Below are 20,861 nucleotides of genomic sequence, written 5' to 3'. Positions count from 1 at the left end.
TTTTCCTAGCCACCGTGCTTCTACACCTGCATTGCTTGCCGTTTGGGGTTTTAGGCTGGGTTTCTGTACAGCACTTTGAGATATCAGCTGATGTACGAAGGGCTATATAAATACATTTGATTTGATGAGTGACAGAACACTGAGCCAATCACGGCGCAAGGCTCCATATTTTCTGCTGCTTTGCCCCACCACCACACAAAGCACTGAGGCAGGCTGAAACACATGCATTTTGGAGATGCCATACTCAAGAAAACAAAAAAAAGAGACCATGTTTGTATGCCGTTTTATGAACTCAATTATATATATAATTTTCACATTGTTTGCAAACTGATATGTGACACGTATTAATGCCAAAATAACATGTGAAACAGGCAAGCCTTATTTTTATATTTTATAAAACTGTGTTTTAGCAAAAGAACAGGGTGGACAAAATAACAGGATGCTCAGAACAGGGTGCTCAGAACAGGGTGCTCAGAACAGGGTGGACAAAAGAACAGGATGCTCAGAACAGGATGCTCAGAACAGGATGCTCAGAACAGGGTGCTCAGAACAGGATGCTCAGAACAGGATGCTCAGAACAGGGTGCTCAGAACAGGATGCTCAGAACAGGGTGCTCAGAACAGGATGCTCAGAACAGGGTGCTCAGAACAGGATGCTCAGAACAGGGTGCTCAGAACAGGATGCTCAGAACAGGGTGCTCAGAACAGGATGCTCAGAACAGGGTGCTCAGAACAGGATGCTCAGAACAGGGTGCTCAGAACAGGATGCTCAGAACAGGGTGCTCAGAACAGGATGCTCAGAACAGGATGCTCAGAACAGGGTGCTCAGAACAGGGTGCTCAGAACAGGATGCTCAGAACAGGGTGCTCAGAACAGGATGCTCAGAACAGGGTGATCAGAACAGGATGCTCAGAACAGGGTGCTCAGAACAGGGTGGTCAGAACAGGGTGCTCAGAACAGGATGCTCAGAACAGGGTGCTCAGAACAGGATGCTCAGAACAGGGTGCTCAGAACAGGATGCTCAGAACAGGGTGCTCAGAACAGGATGCTCAGGACAGGGTGGCCCCACCTGCCGGGGAAATATGGGTAGCAACTGAGCAGATAAAAAGCAATCGGGTCTGCTGGCTAGCCCACTTGTTGCTTTGTCATAAACAACCATAATACTAAATATAGCTTACTTAAGGGAAATTGTTTTTATTTACATCAGGATGACTAGACAAACGATCTGTCTAGATTATTCTAGTACATTTTTCTAGTAGACATGATTCATTGGCACTCGAGTATGAGTCAGGTTGTGTATAACCTTTAGGAACACGGGATTAAACGTCAACCCTCTCCACTTAACTACAGAAATAGGACGACGTGCAAGTGTTTACCATCTGTACCAGGTCATGTGGTTTCTAGCGGAACATCTGCTTATTACGACGTGTTACGGTATACTCCATTTGAGATCGCCTATCCCGATGGTGAAGTCTATTTTACAGCGTCCCATCAAACGATTCAAGATGTCGGGATGGTTCTTTATTCTGCTCATCGCTGCACTCAGAGACATTGGTAAGTTTTAATATAAAGACATTTTCAGATTGTTTTGTAATTCTATATGTAAAAACACACGTATTGAGATACCGTAGCTGTGCCAGTTCCAACGGGTTTTAAATCAAAGTAATATTTCATTATTACACAGTAATAGCCTACGCAGCCTTCTTCCGTGGGTATTGTTTAAAAAAGTTTAAAAGTAGCTGGGTGAAGGACGTTCTTGCAAGGCTACTGTAGCGATTTAAAGACTAAATATAATTTACAAGTGTACAACGAAACCTTTAAAGGGGAAAATCACTATTCTGGTAAACAGCTGGATAAGTCTGGAGAAATGTAGGAGAGAGTTCGACATTTACTCTCAAAAGACAAGTTTCCTGCCTTTAGGAGTTCTTCGAAGTGAGACTGGGGGGGTCTTCAAATAACCCCTTTTAATGGATCCTTGAATAACCTTTTCAGGTAAATTACCCCCCTCCCCTCCCCTAATAGTAATAATACGCATAACAATAACACAATATTTTAGTTCTCAGCGTTTATTATGATTTTTGGGCAAAGCAGAATAAAACCTGAATACCAGCAGAGCCCCAAGTCACATATGCCATCTGGCGTGTTGATGTTAATGTGTTTCTCCTCTACCGAGGTAACGTTTCTGGGTGGATGGATAGTCGACGGGTATTCGCCTGTAGTTTTCCTTACGTTCACCAACAGCACTTAGGGACCGTCAACGTAGTGACAAATCTATTTTTTTTTCAAATGTCAATAGCTCTTTAACCATTACTCCTAAAACTTTCAAAACTGGTTGTAGCTAACCCATAGACATTGCACACAGTTTGTTGTTATCCAACCCATAGACATTGCACAGTTTGTTGCTATCCAACCCATAGACATTGCACACAGTTTGTTGTTATCCAACCCATAGACATTGCACAGTTTGTTGCTATCCAACCCATAGACATTGCACACAGTTTGTTGCTATCCAACCCATAGACATTGCACACAGTTTGTTGTTATCCAACCCATAGACATTGCACACAGTTTGTTGTTATCCAACCCATAGACATTGCACACAGTTTGTTGTTATCCAACCCATAGACATTGCACACAGTTTGTTGTTATCCAACCCATAGACATTGCACACAGTTTGTTGTTATCCAACCCATAGACATTGCACACAGTTTGTTGTTATCCAACCCATAGACATTGCACACAGTTTGTTGTTATCCAACCCATAGACATTGCACACAGTTTGTTGTTATCGATTTACATCTTGCACTATTTACATTATTTATTAACATTATTGAATTTCAATAGCTCATTGTTCATATGCCCTACTGACTTCAAACAAGGTTCAGAATGTCAACTGACTACCCTTCTATATTGCACACCTTTTAGTTTGTCAATTTTCATCTCACAAGATTGGACATGAATTTTTCAAAATTTCAATAGTTCCTTGGTCATGTGAATTACTGACTTCAAACAAGGTTCAGAATGTCCACTCAGTGGGCCTACAAATAAAAGCAAATGTATTTATAAAGCCCTTTTTACATCAGCTGATATCTCAAAGTGCTGTACAGAAACCCAGCCTAAAACCCCAAACAGCAAGCAATGCAGGTGTAGAAGCACGGTGGCTAGGAAAAACTCCCTAGAAAGGCCAGAACCTAGGAAGAAACCTAAAGAGGAACCAGGCAATGAGGGGTGGCCAGTCCTCTTCTGGCTGTGCCGGGTGGAGATTACAACAGATAATGGCCAAGATGTTCAAATGTTCATAGATGACCAGCAGGGTGAAATAATAATAATTGTTGTTGAGGGTGCAACAGGTCAGCACCTCAGGAGTAAATGTCAGTTGGCTTTTCATAGCCGATCATTCAGAGTATCTCTACCGCTCCTGCTGTCTCTAGAGAGTTGAAAACAGCAGGTCTGGGACAGGTAGCATGTCCGGTGAACAGGTCAGGGTTCCATAGCCGCAGACAGAACATTTGAAATTGGAGCAGAAGCACGGCCAGGTGGACTGGGGACAGCAAGGAGTCATCAGGCCAGGTAGTCCTGAGGCATGGTCCTAGGGTTCAGGTCCTCCAAGAGAGAGAAAGTAAGAAAGAATTATAGAGAACATAATTCAATTCACACAGGGCACCGGATAAGACAGGAGAAATACTCCAGATACAACAGACTGACCCTAGCCCCCTGACACAAACTACTGCAGCATAAATACTGGAGGCTGAGACAGGAGGGGTCAGGAGACACTGTGGCCCCATCCGATGATACCCCAGACAGGGGCAAACAGGCAGGATATAACCCCACCCACTTTGCCAAAGCACAGCCCCCACACCACTAGAGGGATATCTTCAACCACCAACTTACCATCCTGAGGCAAGGCCGAGTATAGCCCACAAAGATCTCCGCCACGGCACAACCCAAGGGGGTGCGCCAACCCAGACAGGAAGATCACGCCAGTGACTCTACCCACTCAAGTGACGCACCCCTCCTAGGGCCGGCATGAAAGAGCACCAGTAAGCCAGTGACTCAACCCACTCAAGTGACGGCATGAAAGAGCACCAGTAAGTGACTCAGCCCCTGTAATAGGGTTAGAGGCAGATAATCCCAGTGGAGAGAGGGGAACCGGCCAAGCAGAGACAGCAAGGGTGGTTCGTTGCTCCAGTGCCTTTCCGTTTGTTATTATAATTTAATTATGCCAATGTGCTTTCATCAATTGAAAGCCCTTAATCTATTTTATGAGAATTTGTAAGATTTCTTGTTTGCATAAAATAGACGCAGACCAGTCTTTAAATAATAGGTAATAGAATTTATTCTCAGAGCGCGCTCCCACATAAACACGTGCAGCAGTTTATATACAGATCATGACGTCATTTCACTGCTTTAACCGAACCCCCTCCTCTCGACCGGGACAAAGTAAGGTGAAAAGTTCATTCTAACTTACTACCACACTCCCAGATAACTTTTGACTCCTCAACATTATCGATCACCACTGAACTGACAGTTTTAATTAACAGAAAACCTAGGAATGCACTCACTGCCTTATCTAAAAAACCCAGAGCTAAGTTTCAGTTGGGTCAACCATATGCTAACGACCTTATGTGTTTACTCATTCCCCAACCCATTTGTTTCTGCCCAGTTGGAATGGTGTTCATTCATTTTTTATTACTCCTTGTCCTGTCACACAATCCCTTCTTATGAACTCATATTGTCAATCACTTATAAAACAAAGTATAAGTTTACCTAGATACAATTCTATTTCATTGTTTATTCATTTATCCATAATAAATTCAACACCGTTCACCTTCACACTCCTGGGCCAGACTACACTCAATTATAGGATCTACTGAAGAGATGAGTCTTCTCTCACATGGGTAGGCAGACCGTTCCATAGAAATTGAGCTCTATAGGAGAAAGCCCTGCCTCCAGCTGTTTGCTACACACACTTTGGTTTGTCCATTTTCATCTCACAAGATTTCTCATACATTTTTCAAAATGTACAATTTCTGTAGCTCCTTGGTCATGTGACCTACTGACTTCAAACAAGGTTCAGAATGTCCACTCAGTGGGCACATTGAACACCCTTTAGTTTGTCCATTTTCATCTCAACAAGATTTTAAATCATTTTTTTTTTAACAAAAATTAGCTCCTTTTAAATTTCCTTTGTTAATATGGACTCTTTTGATCTAAATTGCTTTTGTTTTATCGATGAGTACTGATTTGTCTCTAAAGGCACATTTAATAGAGTTCCATACAATAAAGGGATCTGCTGTTACGTCTGGAAAAAGTCAGTTATAAATTCTTCTGTCTGGTTCTAAAACTATTTCTCTTCTAGTAGGCTTCGATTAACTTTCCAATATCCTCACCCACGTTTAAAATTCTGTAAGAGTAATATGTCAATTATGTGATGATCTGACTGCATTCTGTCCCTTAGCAACACACACATCAGAGAGCATAAGAAAATAGTCTCTCACGTCTCAGTAAGCAAATAAAGTTTCCGCTAGAAACCACCTAACCTGGTACAGATGAAAACGCTCACGTTCGTTAAATGTTTCCGCTAGAAACCACCTAACCTGGTACAGATGGAAACGCTCACGTTCGTTGAATGTTTCCGCTAGAAACCACCTAACCTGGTACAGATGGAAACGCTCACGTTCGTTGAATGTTTCCGCTAGAAACCACCTAACCTGGTACAGATGGAAACGCTCACGTTCGTTGAATGTTTCCGCTAGAAACCACCTAACCTGGTACCTGGAAACGCTCACGTTCGTTGAATGTTTCCGCTAGAAACCACCTAACCTGGTACCTGGAAACGCTCACGTTCGTTGAATGTTTCCGCTAGAAACCACCTAACCTGGTACAGATGGAAACGCTCACGTTCGTTGAATGTTTCCGCTAGAAACCACCTAACCTGGTACCTGGAAACGCTCACGTTCGTTGAATGTTTCCGCTAGAAACCACCTAACCTGGTACCTGGAAACGCTCACGTTCGTTGAATGTTTCCGCTAGAAACCACCTAACCTGGTACAGATGGAAACGCTCACGTTCGTTGAATGTTTCCGCTAGAAACCACCTAACCTGGTACCTGGAAACGCTCACGTTCGTTGAATGTTTCCGCTAGAAACCACCTAACCTGGTACAGATGGAAACGCTCACGTTCGTTGAATGTTTCCGCTAGAAACCACCTAACCTGGTACAGATGGAAACGCTCACGTTCGTTGAATGTTTCCGCTAGAAACCACCTAACCTGGTACAGATGGAAACGCTCACGTTCGTTGAATGTTTCCGCTAGAAACCACCTAACCTGGTACCTGGAAACGCTCACGTTCGTTGAATGTTTCCGCTAGAAACCACCTAACCTGGTACAGATGGAAACGCTCACGTTCGTTGAATGTTTCCGCTAGAAACCACCTAACCTGGTACAGATGGAAACGCTCACGTTCGTTGAATGTAAACTTTTGGTGGCAGAGAGAAGTAGTCAAAGACGACTAGCTTGATTAAGCCTCCTCCATGTATATCTCACTAGGTCAGGATATTAAACCTCCTCCATGTATATCTCACTAAGTCAGGATATTAAACCTCCTCCATGTATATCTCACTAGGTCAGGATATTAAACCTCCTCCATGTATATCTCACTAGGTCAGGATATTAAACCTCCTCCATGTATATCTCACTAGGTCAGGATATTAAACCTCCTCCATGTATATCTCACTAGGTCAGGATATTAAACCTCCTCCATGTATATCTCACTAGGTCAGGATATTAAACCTCCTCCATGTATATCTCACTAAGTCAGGATATTAAACCTCCTCCATGTATATCTCACTAGGTCAGGATATTAAACCTCCTCCATGTATATCTCACTAGGTCAGGATATTAAACCTCCTCCATGTATATCTCACTAAGTCAGGATATTAAACCTCCTCCATGTATATCTCACTAGGTCAGGATATTAAACCTCCTCCATGTATATCTTACTAGGTCAGGATATTAAACCTCCTCCATGTATATCTCACTAGGTCAGGATATTAAACCTCCTCCATGTATATCTCACTAGGTCAGGATATTAAACCTCCTCCATGTATATCTCACTAGGTCAGGATATTAAACCTCCTCCATGTATATCTCACTAGGTCAGGATATTAAACCTCCTCCATGTATATCTCACTAGGTCAGGATATTAAACCTCCTCCATGTATATCTCACTAGGTCAGGATATTAACCTGTTGCTTCTACCCTCTACTTTTTTGAACATTCTGTTAAAAATCGCGCAACATTTCAGCGCCCTGCTACTCATGCCAGGAATATAGTATATGCATTTGCTTAGTCTGTGTGGATAGAAAACACTCAGACGTTTATAAAACTGGTTAAATCACTGCTGTGGCTTTACCAGAACGGCATTTACATCGAAAAGCACAGGAAAAACTGATCACTGAAAATGGGAAAATATATCCATGCGCTACTTGAACCCATTGATAAAGGTGAACCACAATTAATTGACTGAGGTTGCAGTACCTACAGCTTCCACACGGTGTCTAGAGTCTTGTCATTTCCCTTCGAGTTTTTTCTTGGTCAAACACATGCAGGGCACCGTATTTCCTCAGGTCTAGGACCGGATATTTTCGTTGAGTTTCTAGCCGGACATTTTTCCAGACGGACAGCTAATGATCTTTACATCGCCTCCTGATGAATTTTATCGCTTATTAATGTTTACTAATACCTAAAGTTGCATTACAAACGTATTTCGAAGTGTTTTGTGAAAGTTTATCGTCGACTTTTTGAATTTAAAAAAATGACGTTACGTTTTTAAACAATGTTTTTTCGTTTATCACACAGTCTACATATAACGATATCTAGGCTTTATATGGACCGATTTAATCGAAATAAAGACCCAATAGTGTTTATGGGACATCTAGGAGTGCCAACAAAGAAGATGGTGAAAGGTAATGAATGTTTTCTATTTTATTGTGCGGTTTGTGTAACGCCGAAATGCTAATTATTTTGTTTACGTCCCCTGCGGGTCTTTTGGGGTGTTACATGCTATCAGATAATAGCTTCTCATGCTTTCGCCGAAAAGCATTTTAAAAATCTGACTTGTTGCCTGGATTCACAACGAGTGTAGCTTTAATTCGATACCCTGCATGTGTATTTTAATGAACGTTTGAGTTTTAACTAATACTATTAGCATTTAGCGTAGCGCATTTGCATTTCCAGAGCTCTAGTTGGGACGCAAGCGTCCCGAGTAGAAGCAAGAGGTTAAACCTCCTCCATGTATATCTCACTAGGTCAGGATATTAAACCTCCTCCATGTATATCTCACTAGGTCAGGATATTAAACCTCCTCCATGTATATCTCACTAGGTCAGGATATTAAACCTCCTCCATGTATATCTCACTAGGTCAGGATATTAAACCTCCTCCATGTATATCTCACTAGGTCAGGATATTAAACCTCCTCCATGTATATCTCACTAGGTCAGGATATTAAACCTCCTCCATGTATATCTCACTAGGTCAGGATATTAAACCTCCTCCATGTATATCTCACTAGGTCAGGATATTAACCTGTTGCTTCTACCCTCTACTTTTTTGAACATTCTGTTAAAAATCGCGCAACATTTCAGCGCCCTGCTACTCATGCCAGGAATATAGTATATGCATTTGCTTAGTCTGTGTGGATAGAAAACACTCAGACGTTTATAAAACTGGTTAAATCACTGCTGTGGCTTTACCAGAACGGCATTTACATCGAAAAGCACAGGAAAAACTGATCACTGAAAATGGGAAAATATATCCATGCGCTACTTGAACCCATTGATAAAGGTGAACCACAATTAATTGACTGAGGTTGCAGTACCTACAGCTTCCACACGGTGTCTAGAGTCTTGTCATTTCCCTTCGAGTTTTTCTTGGTCAAACACATGCAGGGCACCGTATTTCCTCAGGTCTAGGACCGGATATTTTCGTTGAGTTTCTAGCCGGACATTTTTTCCAGACGGACAGCTAATGATCTTTACATCGCCTCCTGATGAATTTTATCGCTTATTAATGTTTACTAATACCTAAAGTTGCATTACAAACGTATTTCGAAGTGTTTTGTGAAAGTTTATCGTCGACTTTTTGAATTTAAAAAAATGACGTTACGTTTTTAAACAATGTTTTTTCGTTTATCACACAGTCTACATATAACGATATCTAGGCTTTATATGGACCGATTTAATCGAAATAAAGACCCAATAGTGTTTATGGGACATCTAGGAGTGCCAACAAAGAAGATGGTGAAAGGTAATGAATGTTTTCTATTTTATTGTGCGGTTTGTGTAACGCCGAAATGCTAATTATTTTGTTTACGTCCCCTGCGGGTCTTTTGGGGTGTTACATGCTATCAGATAATAGCTTCTCATGCTTTCGCCGAAAAGCATTTTAAAAATCTGACTTGTTGCCTGGATTCACAACGAGTGTAGCTTTAATTCGATACCCTGCATGTGTATTTTAATGAACGTTTGAGTTTTAACTAATACTATTAGCATTTAGCGTAGCGCATTTGCATTTCCAGAGCTCTAGTTGGGACGCAAGCGTCCCGAGTAGAAGCAAGAGGTTAAACCTCCTCCATGTATATCTCACTAGGTCAGGATATTAAACCTCCTCCATGTATATCTCACTAGGTCAGGATATTAAACCTCCTCCATGTATATCTCACTAGGTCAGGATATTAAACCTCCTCCATGTATATCTCACTAGGTCAGGATATTAAACCTCCTCCATGTATATCTCACTAGGTCAGGATATTAAACCTCCTCCATGTATATCTCACTAGGTCAGGGTATTTAAGTCTCCATATATCCACTAATTCCAATATATCCATGACATTCATGATTTCCTTAAGTGACTGAGGGTGATAGTTTGTAGTGTGATTTCCTTTCCGGTCCATAGAGGTATTTAAGACCGTATTAAAATCTCCCACCATAATAATAGCGTCTAGTGTAGCTTGTAGAGTTGATACATTCTTAGATATATTTTCAAAGAAGCTTGGATCACCATTATTCGGACCGTATAGGTTAATGAGCCATATTTGTTTATTGTCCAATAACATATTTAAAATCATCCATCTACCTTGAGGATCTGTTTGGACAATTTGCAAATTTGGATCAAAATTACTGTTAATTAAAACCATCACCTCTTTTGCATTTCACCAGTCTCACCATTACATTATTGCAAACAATTATTATATTAGCAAACAATTGCTGTGAATCATTCTATATTGACCCTAACATATTTTACTCCTTCGCAAAAGTTGTGTGATACACACATACACACACTCAACCCCCACTCAACCCCCACACAACCCCCACTCAACCCCCACACAACCATAAACTCCCATTCTCAACAGTTACACCATCCCAGAGCCCAACTCAAGAAAGGTCCTGCTTTACAAATGCATATACAGTTGCAGCTGTATGAGACGGCCTGTAAGACGCAAAAAAAAAATGGGCAGAAATGGGGAGATTTTATTAACCGTTGTCACGTCCTAGATGATGGAGGTCAGACTATTTCCCAGAAACACCCACAACACGGTCCGCCGTATTGACCATATTCCCAACCAAACTAAGGCAAGCCTTTGATACTGGGAAGGGAGGGATGTGTTTTCTGTTTGTCTTTTGACATACTCTATTTGATTGTTTTTGATGAAAAACACAAACCATGAGGAAGCACCAGCAGTCGGTAATGCGTTGCTTACTGGTTAAGTGTGGTCCGTTGGGACAGAAACCAGTTGGTGAAAAATCATTGCATATAAAAATGATTTTATACAGTATAGATATAAATATAAATGTTGAAAATCTTATTTCCATTTAGCTGATGATTGTCTGCATCCGGCTCTGATGTCTCATCTCTGTTCTCGGTGTAATGAAACAGGAAGAGGTAGCTTGTCCGTGATGGTCGGCGAACCCTCAAACTTCCGGCCTGTACCCCTGCGAAGCATAGATTGTGCCACAAATTCCATTTGTGGGAGTAATCATTCGTTTTGAGTAAATATTAGGATTGGGGAGGGTGTACAAATGTTTTTACAGTACAAGGGAAGGGTGATGCGAAAATATTTTGGCTGAAAATGAGTCATGTATTTGACCTCCAGTTGGACCAGCTCCAGTACTGTCCAAAACCACTCTTCCATTCATAGACAAAGCAATGGAAGCAATGATTAAAAATAAAAATAAACTATTAATACTATTAAAAGTAAAACTGTTGGACTGATTGATGTCGTACACTAAGACAGTTGAGCTCATGAGGCTTTTAATAATATATTATTCAAGAAACCACCTAACCTGGTATTTAAAAATACAGGAATTGGATGTAGAAATCTCAGATTTCCCCTTTAATCCTCGCCTCTTTGCATAAGTAATTTTAGGGCAATCTAACGTACTGTATCTTCCTACATTAGACCTCTACACTGACCGTGGATTAGAGCTGGTAGGCAGGTTGTTAACTGAGTGAAATTGAAGATGTGTGCATTTATGGACATGAATTATGTGCGTTGTGGAGCCTACGGCTTATGGAAACCGAGTACTAATGGAAAATCCAGCCTACGGTTTATGGAAACCGAGTACTAATGGAAAATCCAGCCTACGGTTTATGGAAACCGAGTACTAATGGAAAATCCAGCCTATGGCTTATGGAAACCGAGTACTAATGGAAAATCCTGCCTACGGCTTATGGAAACCGAGTACTCATGGAAAATCCAGCCTACGGTTTATGGAAACCGAGTACTCATGGAAAATCCAGCCTATGGCTTATGGAAACCGAGTACTAATGGAAAATCCTGCCTACGGCTTATGGAAACCGAGTACTAATGGAAAATCCAGCCTACGGTTTATGGAAACCGAGTACTCATGGAAAATCCAGCCTACGGTTTATGGAAACCGAGTACTAATGGAAAATCCAGCCTACGGTTTATGGAAACCGAGTACTGATGGGAAATCCAGCCTACGGCTTATGGAAACCGAGTACTAATGGAAAATCCAGCCTACGGCTTATGGAAACCGAGTACTGATGGGAAATCCAGCGCCTCTGCTTTACAAACCATCACACACTACCACATCTCTCCCCTTTGTTATAAGTTCATATCTTACTAACCTTTTTGTCCCTACCATGACACACACACACACACACACACACACACACACCCAGACACACACACACACACACACACACGCACACACACAAACTCAAGTCTCTCCTTTGTTCCCTCAGATGCCTTCGAAGTACAGGCGCCCCAGCCCAGAGTGGTAGCCGTCTATAACCAACCGGCTGTTTTGGGCTGTGTGTTTCCCCCTACCCTTGACCTTGGTTCCCCCCTGGATGAGGGTCTCGTGGTGACATGGCAGAGGGTAGAAGATTTGCGGGTGGTCCACAGTTTCTACTACGGAACAGACCAACTGGCGCGCCAGAGCGGGGAGTATCACAACCGCACTGGACTGTTCCATTCCCAGCTCCATGAGGGAAACGCATCCCTCAGGTTGGAGAGTGTAGGTCCAGGGGATCAGGGAAGATATCTCTGTTCGGTTAATAACATGAAGGGGACAGGAAAGGCTGAGGTCCAGCTCAAATACGCAGGTAGGTTCTCTTTTCTTCTCCATTCTCTATTCCTCCTACTTCTCCTGATGTTGTTTTGTTCAATTATCTTTCCTCATTTAGGTGTCGCCCATCTCCCCCATTACCCCCATTATCCCCATTATCCCATCGCCCCCATTATCCCCATCTCCCCCATTATCCCCCATTATCCCCATCTCCCCCATTATCCCCTGGGTATTTATACAGTGGGGCAAAAAAAAGTATTTAGTCAGCCACCAATTGTGCAAGTTCTCCCACTTAAAAAGATGAGAGAGGCCTGTAAGAGGCCTGTAATTGTCATCATAGGTACACTTCAACTATGACAGACAAAATGAGAAGAAAAAAATCCAGAAAGTCACAAAGGGTCCTTTGTCTCGGGTTTCCAATGTTGCCACGTTTGTTTGCAGTATTACTTAAGTGCATTATTGAAAATAGGATGCATTTTTTTTGTCATATTTTTATTCTCTACAGATCTTCCTTCTTTTCACTCTGTCATTTAGGTTAGTATTGTGGAGTAACTACAATGTTGTTGATCCATCCTCAGTTTTTCTTCTATCACAGCCATTAAACTCTGTAACTGTTTTTAAAGTCACCATTGGCCTCATGGTGAAAATCCTGAGCAGTTTCCTTCCTCTCCGCCAACTGAGCTATCAAGGACGCCTGTATCTTTGTAGTGACTGGGTGTCTTGATAAACCATCCAATGTGTAATTAATAACTTCACCATCATTCAATCTCATCTTTAAATAGGTGCAAGGCATTGGAAATCCTCCCTGGTCTTTATGGTTGAATCTTTGTTTGAAATTCACTGTTCGACTGAGGGACCTTACAGATAATTGTATGTGAGGGGTACAGAAATAAGTTGGTCATTAAAAAATTATGTTAAATTATGTTATTATTGCACATAAAGTGAGTCCATGCAACATATTATGTGACCAGTTAAGCATATTTTTACTCCTGAACTTTTTTCAGGACAGATGCATCAAAGCTGTGACCGAGAGACTGAAAAACAACTGACGGCCTTGAGTTAGAAGTTGTTTTTCAGTCTCTCGTTCAGGAGTAAAGCAACTTTTATCTCAAGGTCTGACGGCCTTGAGATAAAAGTTGCTAGTCACCACTTGCAGGCCTCTGACCAATACCCTGCCCTGAACTTTAGTCACTGTTACTAGACGGCTACCACCTGGTTACTCAACTCTGCACCTTAGAGACTGCTTCCTACAGACAAGGAACACTGGTCACTTTAATAATGTTTACATACTGTTTTACTCATTTCATGTGTAAACTCAGAAAAAAAGAAACGTCCCCTTTTCAGGACCACGACTTTCAAGGATAATTCATAAAAATCCAAATAACTTCACAGATCTTCATTTTAAAGGATTTAAACAATGTTTCCCATGCTTTTTCAATGAACCATAAACAATTAATAAACATGCACCTGTGGAACAGTCATTAAGGCACTAAAAGCTTACAGACAGAAGGCAATTAAGGTCACAGTTATGAAAACTTAGGACACTAAAGAGGCCTTTCTACTGACTCTGAGAAACACCAAAAGAAAGTTGCCCAGGGTCCCTGCTCATCTGCGTGAACATGCCTTAGGAATGCTGCAAGGAGGCATGAGGACTGCAGATGTGGCCCGGTCAATAAATTGCTATGTCCGTACTGTGAGACGCCTAAGACAGCACTACAGGGAGACAGGACGTACAGCTGATCGTCCTCGCAGTGGCAGACCACATATAACAACACCTGCACAGGATTGGTACATACGAACATCACACCTGCGGGACAGGTACAGGATGGCAACAACCCCTAAATGAGGAGTGGATGCACTGCAGTACTTAATGCAGCTGGTGGCCACACCAGATACTGACTGTTACTTTTGATTTTGACCCCCCCTTTGTTCAGGGACACATTATTCCATTTCTGTTAGTCACATGTCAGTGGAACTTGTTCCGTTTATGTCTCAGTTGTTGAATCTTGTTATGTTCATAGAAATGTTTACACATGTTAAGTTTGCTGAAAACAAACACAGTTGATAGTGAGAGGACGTTTCTTTTTCTGCAGAGTTTATATAGTGTATTCTAGTCAAGGCCATCCTATTCAACTTCAGATATGCTACATTTCAAGTCTCTTCATCTTATTGGTGTTCTTTAGTAGTGGTTTCTTTTCAGAAATTTGACCATGAAGGCCTGATTCACGCAGTCTCCTCTGAACAGTTGATGTTGACATGTGTCTGTTACTTGAACTCTGTGAAGCATTTATTTGGGCTGCAATTTCTGAGGTGCAGTTCACTCTAATGAATGTATCCTCTGCAACAGAGGTAACTCTGGGTCTTCCTTTCCTTTGATGGTCCTCTTGAGAGCCAGTTTTATCATAGCGCTGACAAGGTACAAATCTGTCGTTCTACCCCTGAACAGGCAGTTAACCCACTGTTCCTAGGCTCTCATTGAAAATAAGAATTTGTTCTTAACTGACTTGCCTAGTAAAATAAAGGTCAAATAAAATTAAAATAAACAACACAACCGATTGGCTCAAACACATTAGGAAGGAAAGAAATTCCACAAATTAACTTTTGACAAGGCACACCAGTTAAATGAAATTCATCCCAGGTGACTACCTCATAAAGCTGGTTGAGAGAATGCCAAAGCTGTCATCAAAGCAAAGGGTGGCTACTTTGAAGAATATCTCAAATATAAAATGTATTTTGATTTGTTTAACACTTTTTTTGGTTACTACATGATTCCATGTGTTATTTCATGGTTTTGATGTCTTCACTATTATTCTACAATGTACAAAATAGTAAAAAAAATAAGAAAAACCCTTGAATGAGTAGGTGTGTCCAAACGTTTGACTGGTACTGTATATATGTAGAGAGAGAGAGAAAGAGAGTTAGAAAGAGAGAGAGAGAGAGAGAGAGAGAGAGAGACAGAGAGAGACAGAGACAGAGAGAGACAGAGAGACAGAGAGAGAGAGAGAGAGAGAGAGACAGAGAGACAGAGAGAGACAGAGAGAGAGAGAGAGAGAGAGAGAGAGAGACAGAGAGAGAGAGAGAGAGAGAGAGAGAGAGAGACAGAGAGAGAGAGAGAGAGAGAGACAGAGACAGAGAGAGAGAGAGACAGAGAGACAGAGAGAGAGAGACAGAGAGAGAGAGAGAGAGACAGAGAGAGACAGAGAGAGAGAGAGAGACAGAGAGACAGAGAGAGAGAGAGAGAGAGAGACTTTTTTGTATATAGTACAGTTCAAATGAATGGTTTCTGCTCTGTCAGGCACATCCGTTGCTGGCAGGTGTATAAAATGAACCTCGCATTGATGCAATCTCCATAAATAAACATGGGCAGTAGAATGGCCCTGAAGAACTCAGTGACTTTCAACGTGGCACTGTCGTAGGATGCAAATTTCCAACAAGTCAGTTAGTCAAATGTCCGCCCTGCTAGAGCCTCCAGTCAACTGTAAGTCCTGTTATTGTGAAGCGGAAACGTCTAGGACCAACAACGGCTCAGCCGCGAAATGGTAGGCCACACAAGCTCAGAGAACGGGACCGCCGAGTGCTGAAAGCGTGTAAAAATCATCAGTTCCTCGGTTGCAACACTCACTGCCAAGTTCCAAACTGCTTCTGGAAGCAACGACAGCACAATAACTATTCCTTCGTGGAGCTTCATGAATGAATCACCATGCGCAATGCCAAGGAGAGGTGTAAAGCTCGCCACCATTAGGTCTCTGTAGCAGTGGAAACGGCTGCCTTCTGGTTAGGCGCATGCCAGGAGAACGCTACCAACTGCCAGCTGTGAAGTTTGATGGAGGAAGAATAATGGTCTATTTTCTTGGTTCAGGCTAGTCCCCATAGTTCAGGTGAAGGTTAAACTCTACAGCGTACAATGACATTCTAGACTATTCTGTGCTTCCAACTTTGTGGCAACAGTTTCCTGTTTCCTGTTCCCACTTGACAATGCTCCTGAGCACAAAGCGAGGTCTATACAGAAATGGTTTGTCGAGATCAGTGTGGAAGAACTTGACTGGACTGCACAGAGCCCTGACCTCAACCCCATCAAACATCTTTTGGGATGAAGTGGAACACCGACTGCGAGCCAAGCCTAATCGCCCAACATTCGTACCCGACCACACTGTTCAATGATGTTATTGTTACTATAAAATCATGTAAAAATATAAAATAAGGGGAGATGTTTGTACTGTTTAACCTGGGGCGGCAGGCTAGCCTAGTGGTTAGAGCGTTGGACTAGCAACCGAAAGGTTGTAAGTTCAAATCCCCGTGCTGACAAGGTACAAATCTGTCGTTCTGAACAAGGCTGTTATAAACCCACTGTTCCTAGACCAGTTAACCCACTGTTCCTAGACCAGTTAACCCACTATTCCTAGACCAGTTAACCCACTGTTCCTAGACCAGTTAACCCACTGTTCCTAGACCAGTTAACCCACTGTTCCTATACCGGTTAACCCACTGTTCCTAGACCAGTTAACCCACTGTTCCTAGACCAGTTAACCCACTGTTCCTAGACCAGTTAACCCACTGTTCCTAGGCCGTCATTGAAAATAAGAATTAGTTCTTAAACTGACTTGCCTAGTTAAATAAAGGTAAAATGAACTATCTATATTGGCAATAATGTGGTGTGGATCATAGTGTTTCTTTGGACCTGAATTATGATGTGTTATGAGGTGTAAAGCTCACCAGGTCTCTGGAGCAGTGGAAACGCGTTGAAAGGAATTATGGATTTATTATGATGTTTTTTTTTTATGTAGCTGTTCCAAAGGCATCAGCTGCTTGTATGGAGATGCTAAATGTGTATGCTAATTAACGGTTAATTACCGTCAGATCCGGCAGTCTTTTGTCTGACAATAACCAGCTGACAAAATGTCCTGACTGCCACAGATCTACCCTGACCTATATTCATTTTTGGCTTTGAAAGCAGACAGACTGACCTCAATTGAGTCCCTCTATTTTACTCTAGAAGATTCACCGGGGAGGTTCCGAACATTTTTTGGCTTCAACTCATTTCCAGTTTTAGTGGAGGACTAGATCCCGTAAGGAAGTGTGAATATTGGTGGGGGAAAAACCATGTCTGTTATCTCAGTGGCTGTGAAAATACATGATTTAGATTACGTGGTAGGGAGGATGACGGTGTTTGAATAAATAATTTACGGTCAGCTAGCCTCGTCCTGACTAAGACTAACAAGTTCAGGGAAAACATTCACGTCATCTTGGTCTAGAGTCTTCCCCACCTCACTGGCTACCCCCAAATGGCCCCATATTCCTTATCCAGACGACTACTTTATACCAGGGCCAACTGAGCTACATCATCGAGCTACATATATCAACCAGCCCCCTCTGTTCTTATCTCTGCACTGTTCTCTCACTGTTACCCCCTTCATATAAAGCCTGTCTGTTCTCCCACTGTTTCCACCTTCATGTAATGCCTGTCTGTTCTCTCACTGTTTCCCCCTTCATATAAAGCCTGTCTGTTCTCTCACTGTTACCCCCTTCATATAAAGCCTGTCTGTTCTCTCACTGTTACCCCCTTCATATAAAGCCTGTCTGTTCTCCCACTGTTTCCACCTTCATGTAAAGCCTGTCTGTTCTCCCCCCTTTGTTTCCACCTTCATATAAAGCCTGTCTGTTCTCCCACTGTTTCCACCTTCATATAAAGCCTGTCTGTTCTCTCACTGTTACCCCCTTCATATAAAGCCTGTCTGTTCTCCATCTGTTTCCACCTTCATGTAAAGCCTGTCTGTTCCCCCCCCTCTGTTTCCACCTTCATGTAAAGCCTGTCTGTTCTCCCACTGTTTCCACCTTCATATAAAGCCTGTCTGTTCTCCATCTGTTTCCACCTTCATGTAAAGCCTGTCTGTTCCCCCCCTCTGTTTCCACCTTCATATAAAGCCTGTCTGTTCTCCATCTGTTTCCACCTTCATGTAAAGCCTGTCTGTTCTCCCACTGTTTCCACCTTCATGTAAAGCCTGTCTGTTCTACCACTGTTTCCACCTTCATGTAAAGCCTGTCTGTTCTACCACTGTTTCCCCCTTAATGTAAAGCCTGTCTGTTCCCCCCCTCTGTTTCCACCTTCATGTAAAGCCTGTATGTTCTCCACCCTCTGTTTCCACCTTCATGTAAAGCCTGTCTGTTCCCCCCCTCTGTTTCCACCTTCATGTAAAGCCTGTCTGTTCCCCCCCTCTGTTTCCACCTTCATGTAAAGCCTGTCTGTTCTCTCACTGTTACCCCCTTCATATAAAGCCTGTCTGTTCTCCATCTGTTTCCACCTTCATGTAGAGCCTGTCTGTTCCCCCCCTCTGTTTCCACCTTCATGTAAAGCCTGTCTGTTCTCCTACTGTTTCCACCTTCATATAAAGCCTGTCTGTTCTCCATCTGTTTCCACCTTCATGTAAAGCCTGTCTGTTCCCCCCCTCTGTTTCCACCTTCATGTAAAGCCTGTCTGTTCTCCCCCTCTGTTTCCACCTTCATGTAAAGCCTGTCTGTTCTCTCACTGTTTCCACCTTCATGTAAAGCCTGTCTGTTCCCCCCCTCTGTTTCCACCTTCATGTAAAGCCTGTCTGTTCCCCCCCTCTGTTTCCACCTTCATGTAAAGCCTGTCTGTTCTCCATCTGTTTCCACCTTCATGTAAAGCCTGTCTGTTCTCCCACTGTTTCCACCTTCATGTAAAGCCTGTCTGTTCCCCCCCTCTGCTTCCACCTTCATGTAAAGCCTGTCTGTTCTCCTACTGTTTCCACCTTCATATAAAGCCTGTCTGTTCTCCATCTGTTTCCACCTTCATGTAAAGCCTGTCTGTTCTCTCACTGTTTCCACCTTCATATAAAGCCTGTCTGTTCCCCCCCTCTGTTTCCACCTTCATGTAAAGCCTGTCTGTTCACCCCCTCTGTTTCCACCTTCATGTAATGCCTGTCTGTTCTCTCACTGTTTCCACCTTCATGTAAAGCCTGTCTGTTCTCCTACTGTTTCCACCTTCATGTAAAGCCTGTCTGTTCTCCTACTGTTTCCACCTTCATATAAAGCCTGTCTGTTCTCCCACTGTTTCCACCTTAATGTAAAGCCTGTCTGTTCCCCCCCACTGTTTCCACCTTCATGTAAAGCCTGTCTGTTCTACCACTGTTTCCCCCTTAATGTAAAGCCTGTCTGTTCTCCTACTGTTTCCACCTTAATGTAAAGCCTGTCTGTTCCCCCCCTCTGTTTCCACCTTCATATAAAGCCTGTCTGTTCTCCATCTGTTTCCACCTTCATGTAAAGCCTGTCTGTTCTCCCACTGTTTCCACCTTCATGTAAAGCCTGTCTGTTCTACCACTGTTTCCCCCTTAATGTAAAGCCTGTCTGTTCTCTTACTGTTTCCCCCTTAATGTAAAGCCTGTCTGTTCCCCCACTGTTTCCCCCTTAATGTAAAGCCTGTCTGTTCTCCCACTGTTTCCACCTTCATGTAAAGCCTGTCTGTTCCCCCCCTCTGTTTCCACCTTCATGTAAAGCCTGTCTGTTCTCCTACTGTTTCCACCTTCATGTAAAGCCTGTCTGTTCTCCTACTGTTTCCACCTTCATGTAAAGCCTGTCTGTTCCCCCTCTGTTTCCACCTTCATGTAAAGCCTGTCTGTTCCCCCTCTGTTTCCACCTTCATGTAAAGCCTGTCTGTTCCCCACTGTTTCCACCTTCATGTAAAGCCTGTCTGTTCCCCCCTCTGTTTCCACCTTCATGTAAAGCCTGTCTGTTCCCCCTCTGTTTCCCCCTTAATGTAAAGCCTGTCTGTTCTCCCACTGTTTCCACCTTCATATAAAGCCTGTCTGTTCCCCCCTCTGTTTCCACCTTCATGTAAAGCCTGTCTGTTCCCCCCCTCTGTTTCCACCTTCATATAAAGCCTGTCTGTTCTCTCTATTCCACTCCCATTGGCTTTTGTCTTTCATCTCTCGCACAGTGACCACACGCACACACGGTCACTGTGGTGGTTAATTTCTTTACTATCAAATGAGGAGAGACAAACTTATCACACAAGTCAGAGTTATACTTAAACTAAATCTTTATTCTCTTAAGGGAGCAGGTCGACAAAACACACATATATAAAGTGTTCTACGAAAATGGCTGGTCGACAAATCACCCCCAGATAATTCGTTGAGAGCCCTGAGACAAAAAGTACAAAGGTATTTTATAGCCAAGAAACACCCCTTTCAACCTAGATGACGAACAACAGATGTACAGAATGGGTCACAAGGTTAAGATTTGTATGAAAGA

The 20,861-nt window shown here is 42.6% G+C and overlaps 1 protein-coding gene across 2 annotated transcripts in view; it reads left to right on the top strand.

Annotated features, from left to right (window-relative positions):
• The first annotated feature begins 1,084 nt into the window (after positions 1-1,084).
• Positions 1,085-20,861, top strand: part of LOC115121385 (CD276 antigen-like) — a 44,378-nt gene continuing 24,601 nt past the window's right edge. The window contains exons 1-2 of one of the 2 annotated variants that reach the window (XM_029650467.2): positions 1,085-1,553; positions 12,271-12,633. In XM_029650467.2, coding sequence (XP_029506327.1) covers positions 1,391-1,553; positions 12,271-12,633 — 526 coding nt within the window. In that variant the 5' untranslated portion in view covers positions 1,085-1,390. The remainder of the gene's footprint in view (positions 1,554-12,270; positions 12,634-20,861) is intronic. The other variant, XM_065020153.1, reaches the window with a different exon arrangement.

The sequence above is a fragment of the Oncorhynchus nerka genome, linkage group LG7 (genome assembly GCF_034236695.1).
Source record: "Oncorhynchus nerka isolate Pitt River linkage group LG7, Oner_Uvic_2.0, whole genome shotgun sequence".
In the NCBI taxonomy this organism is placed as follows: domain Eukaryota; kingdom Metazoa; phylum Chordata; class Actinopteri; order Salmoniformes; family Salmonidae; genus Oncorhynchus; species Oncorhynchus nerka.
This window is presented reverse-complemented; position numbering and strand designations above follow the sequence as displayed.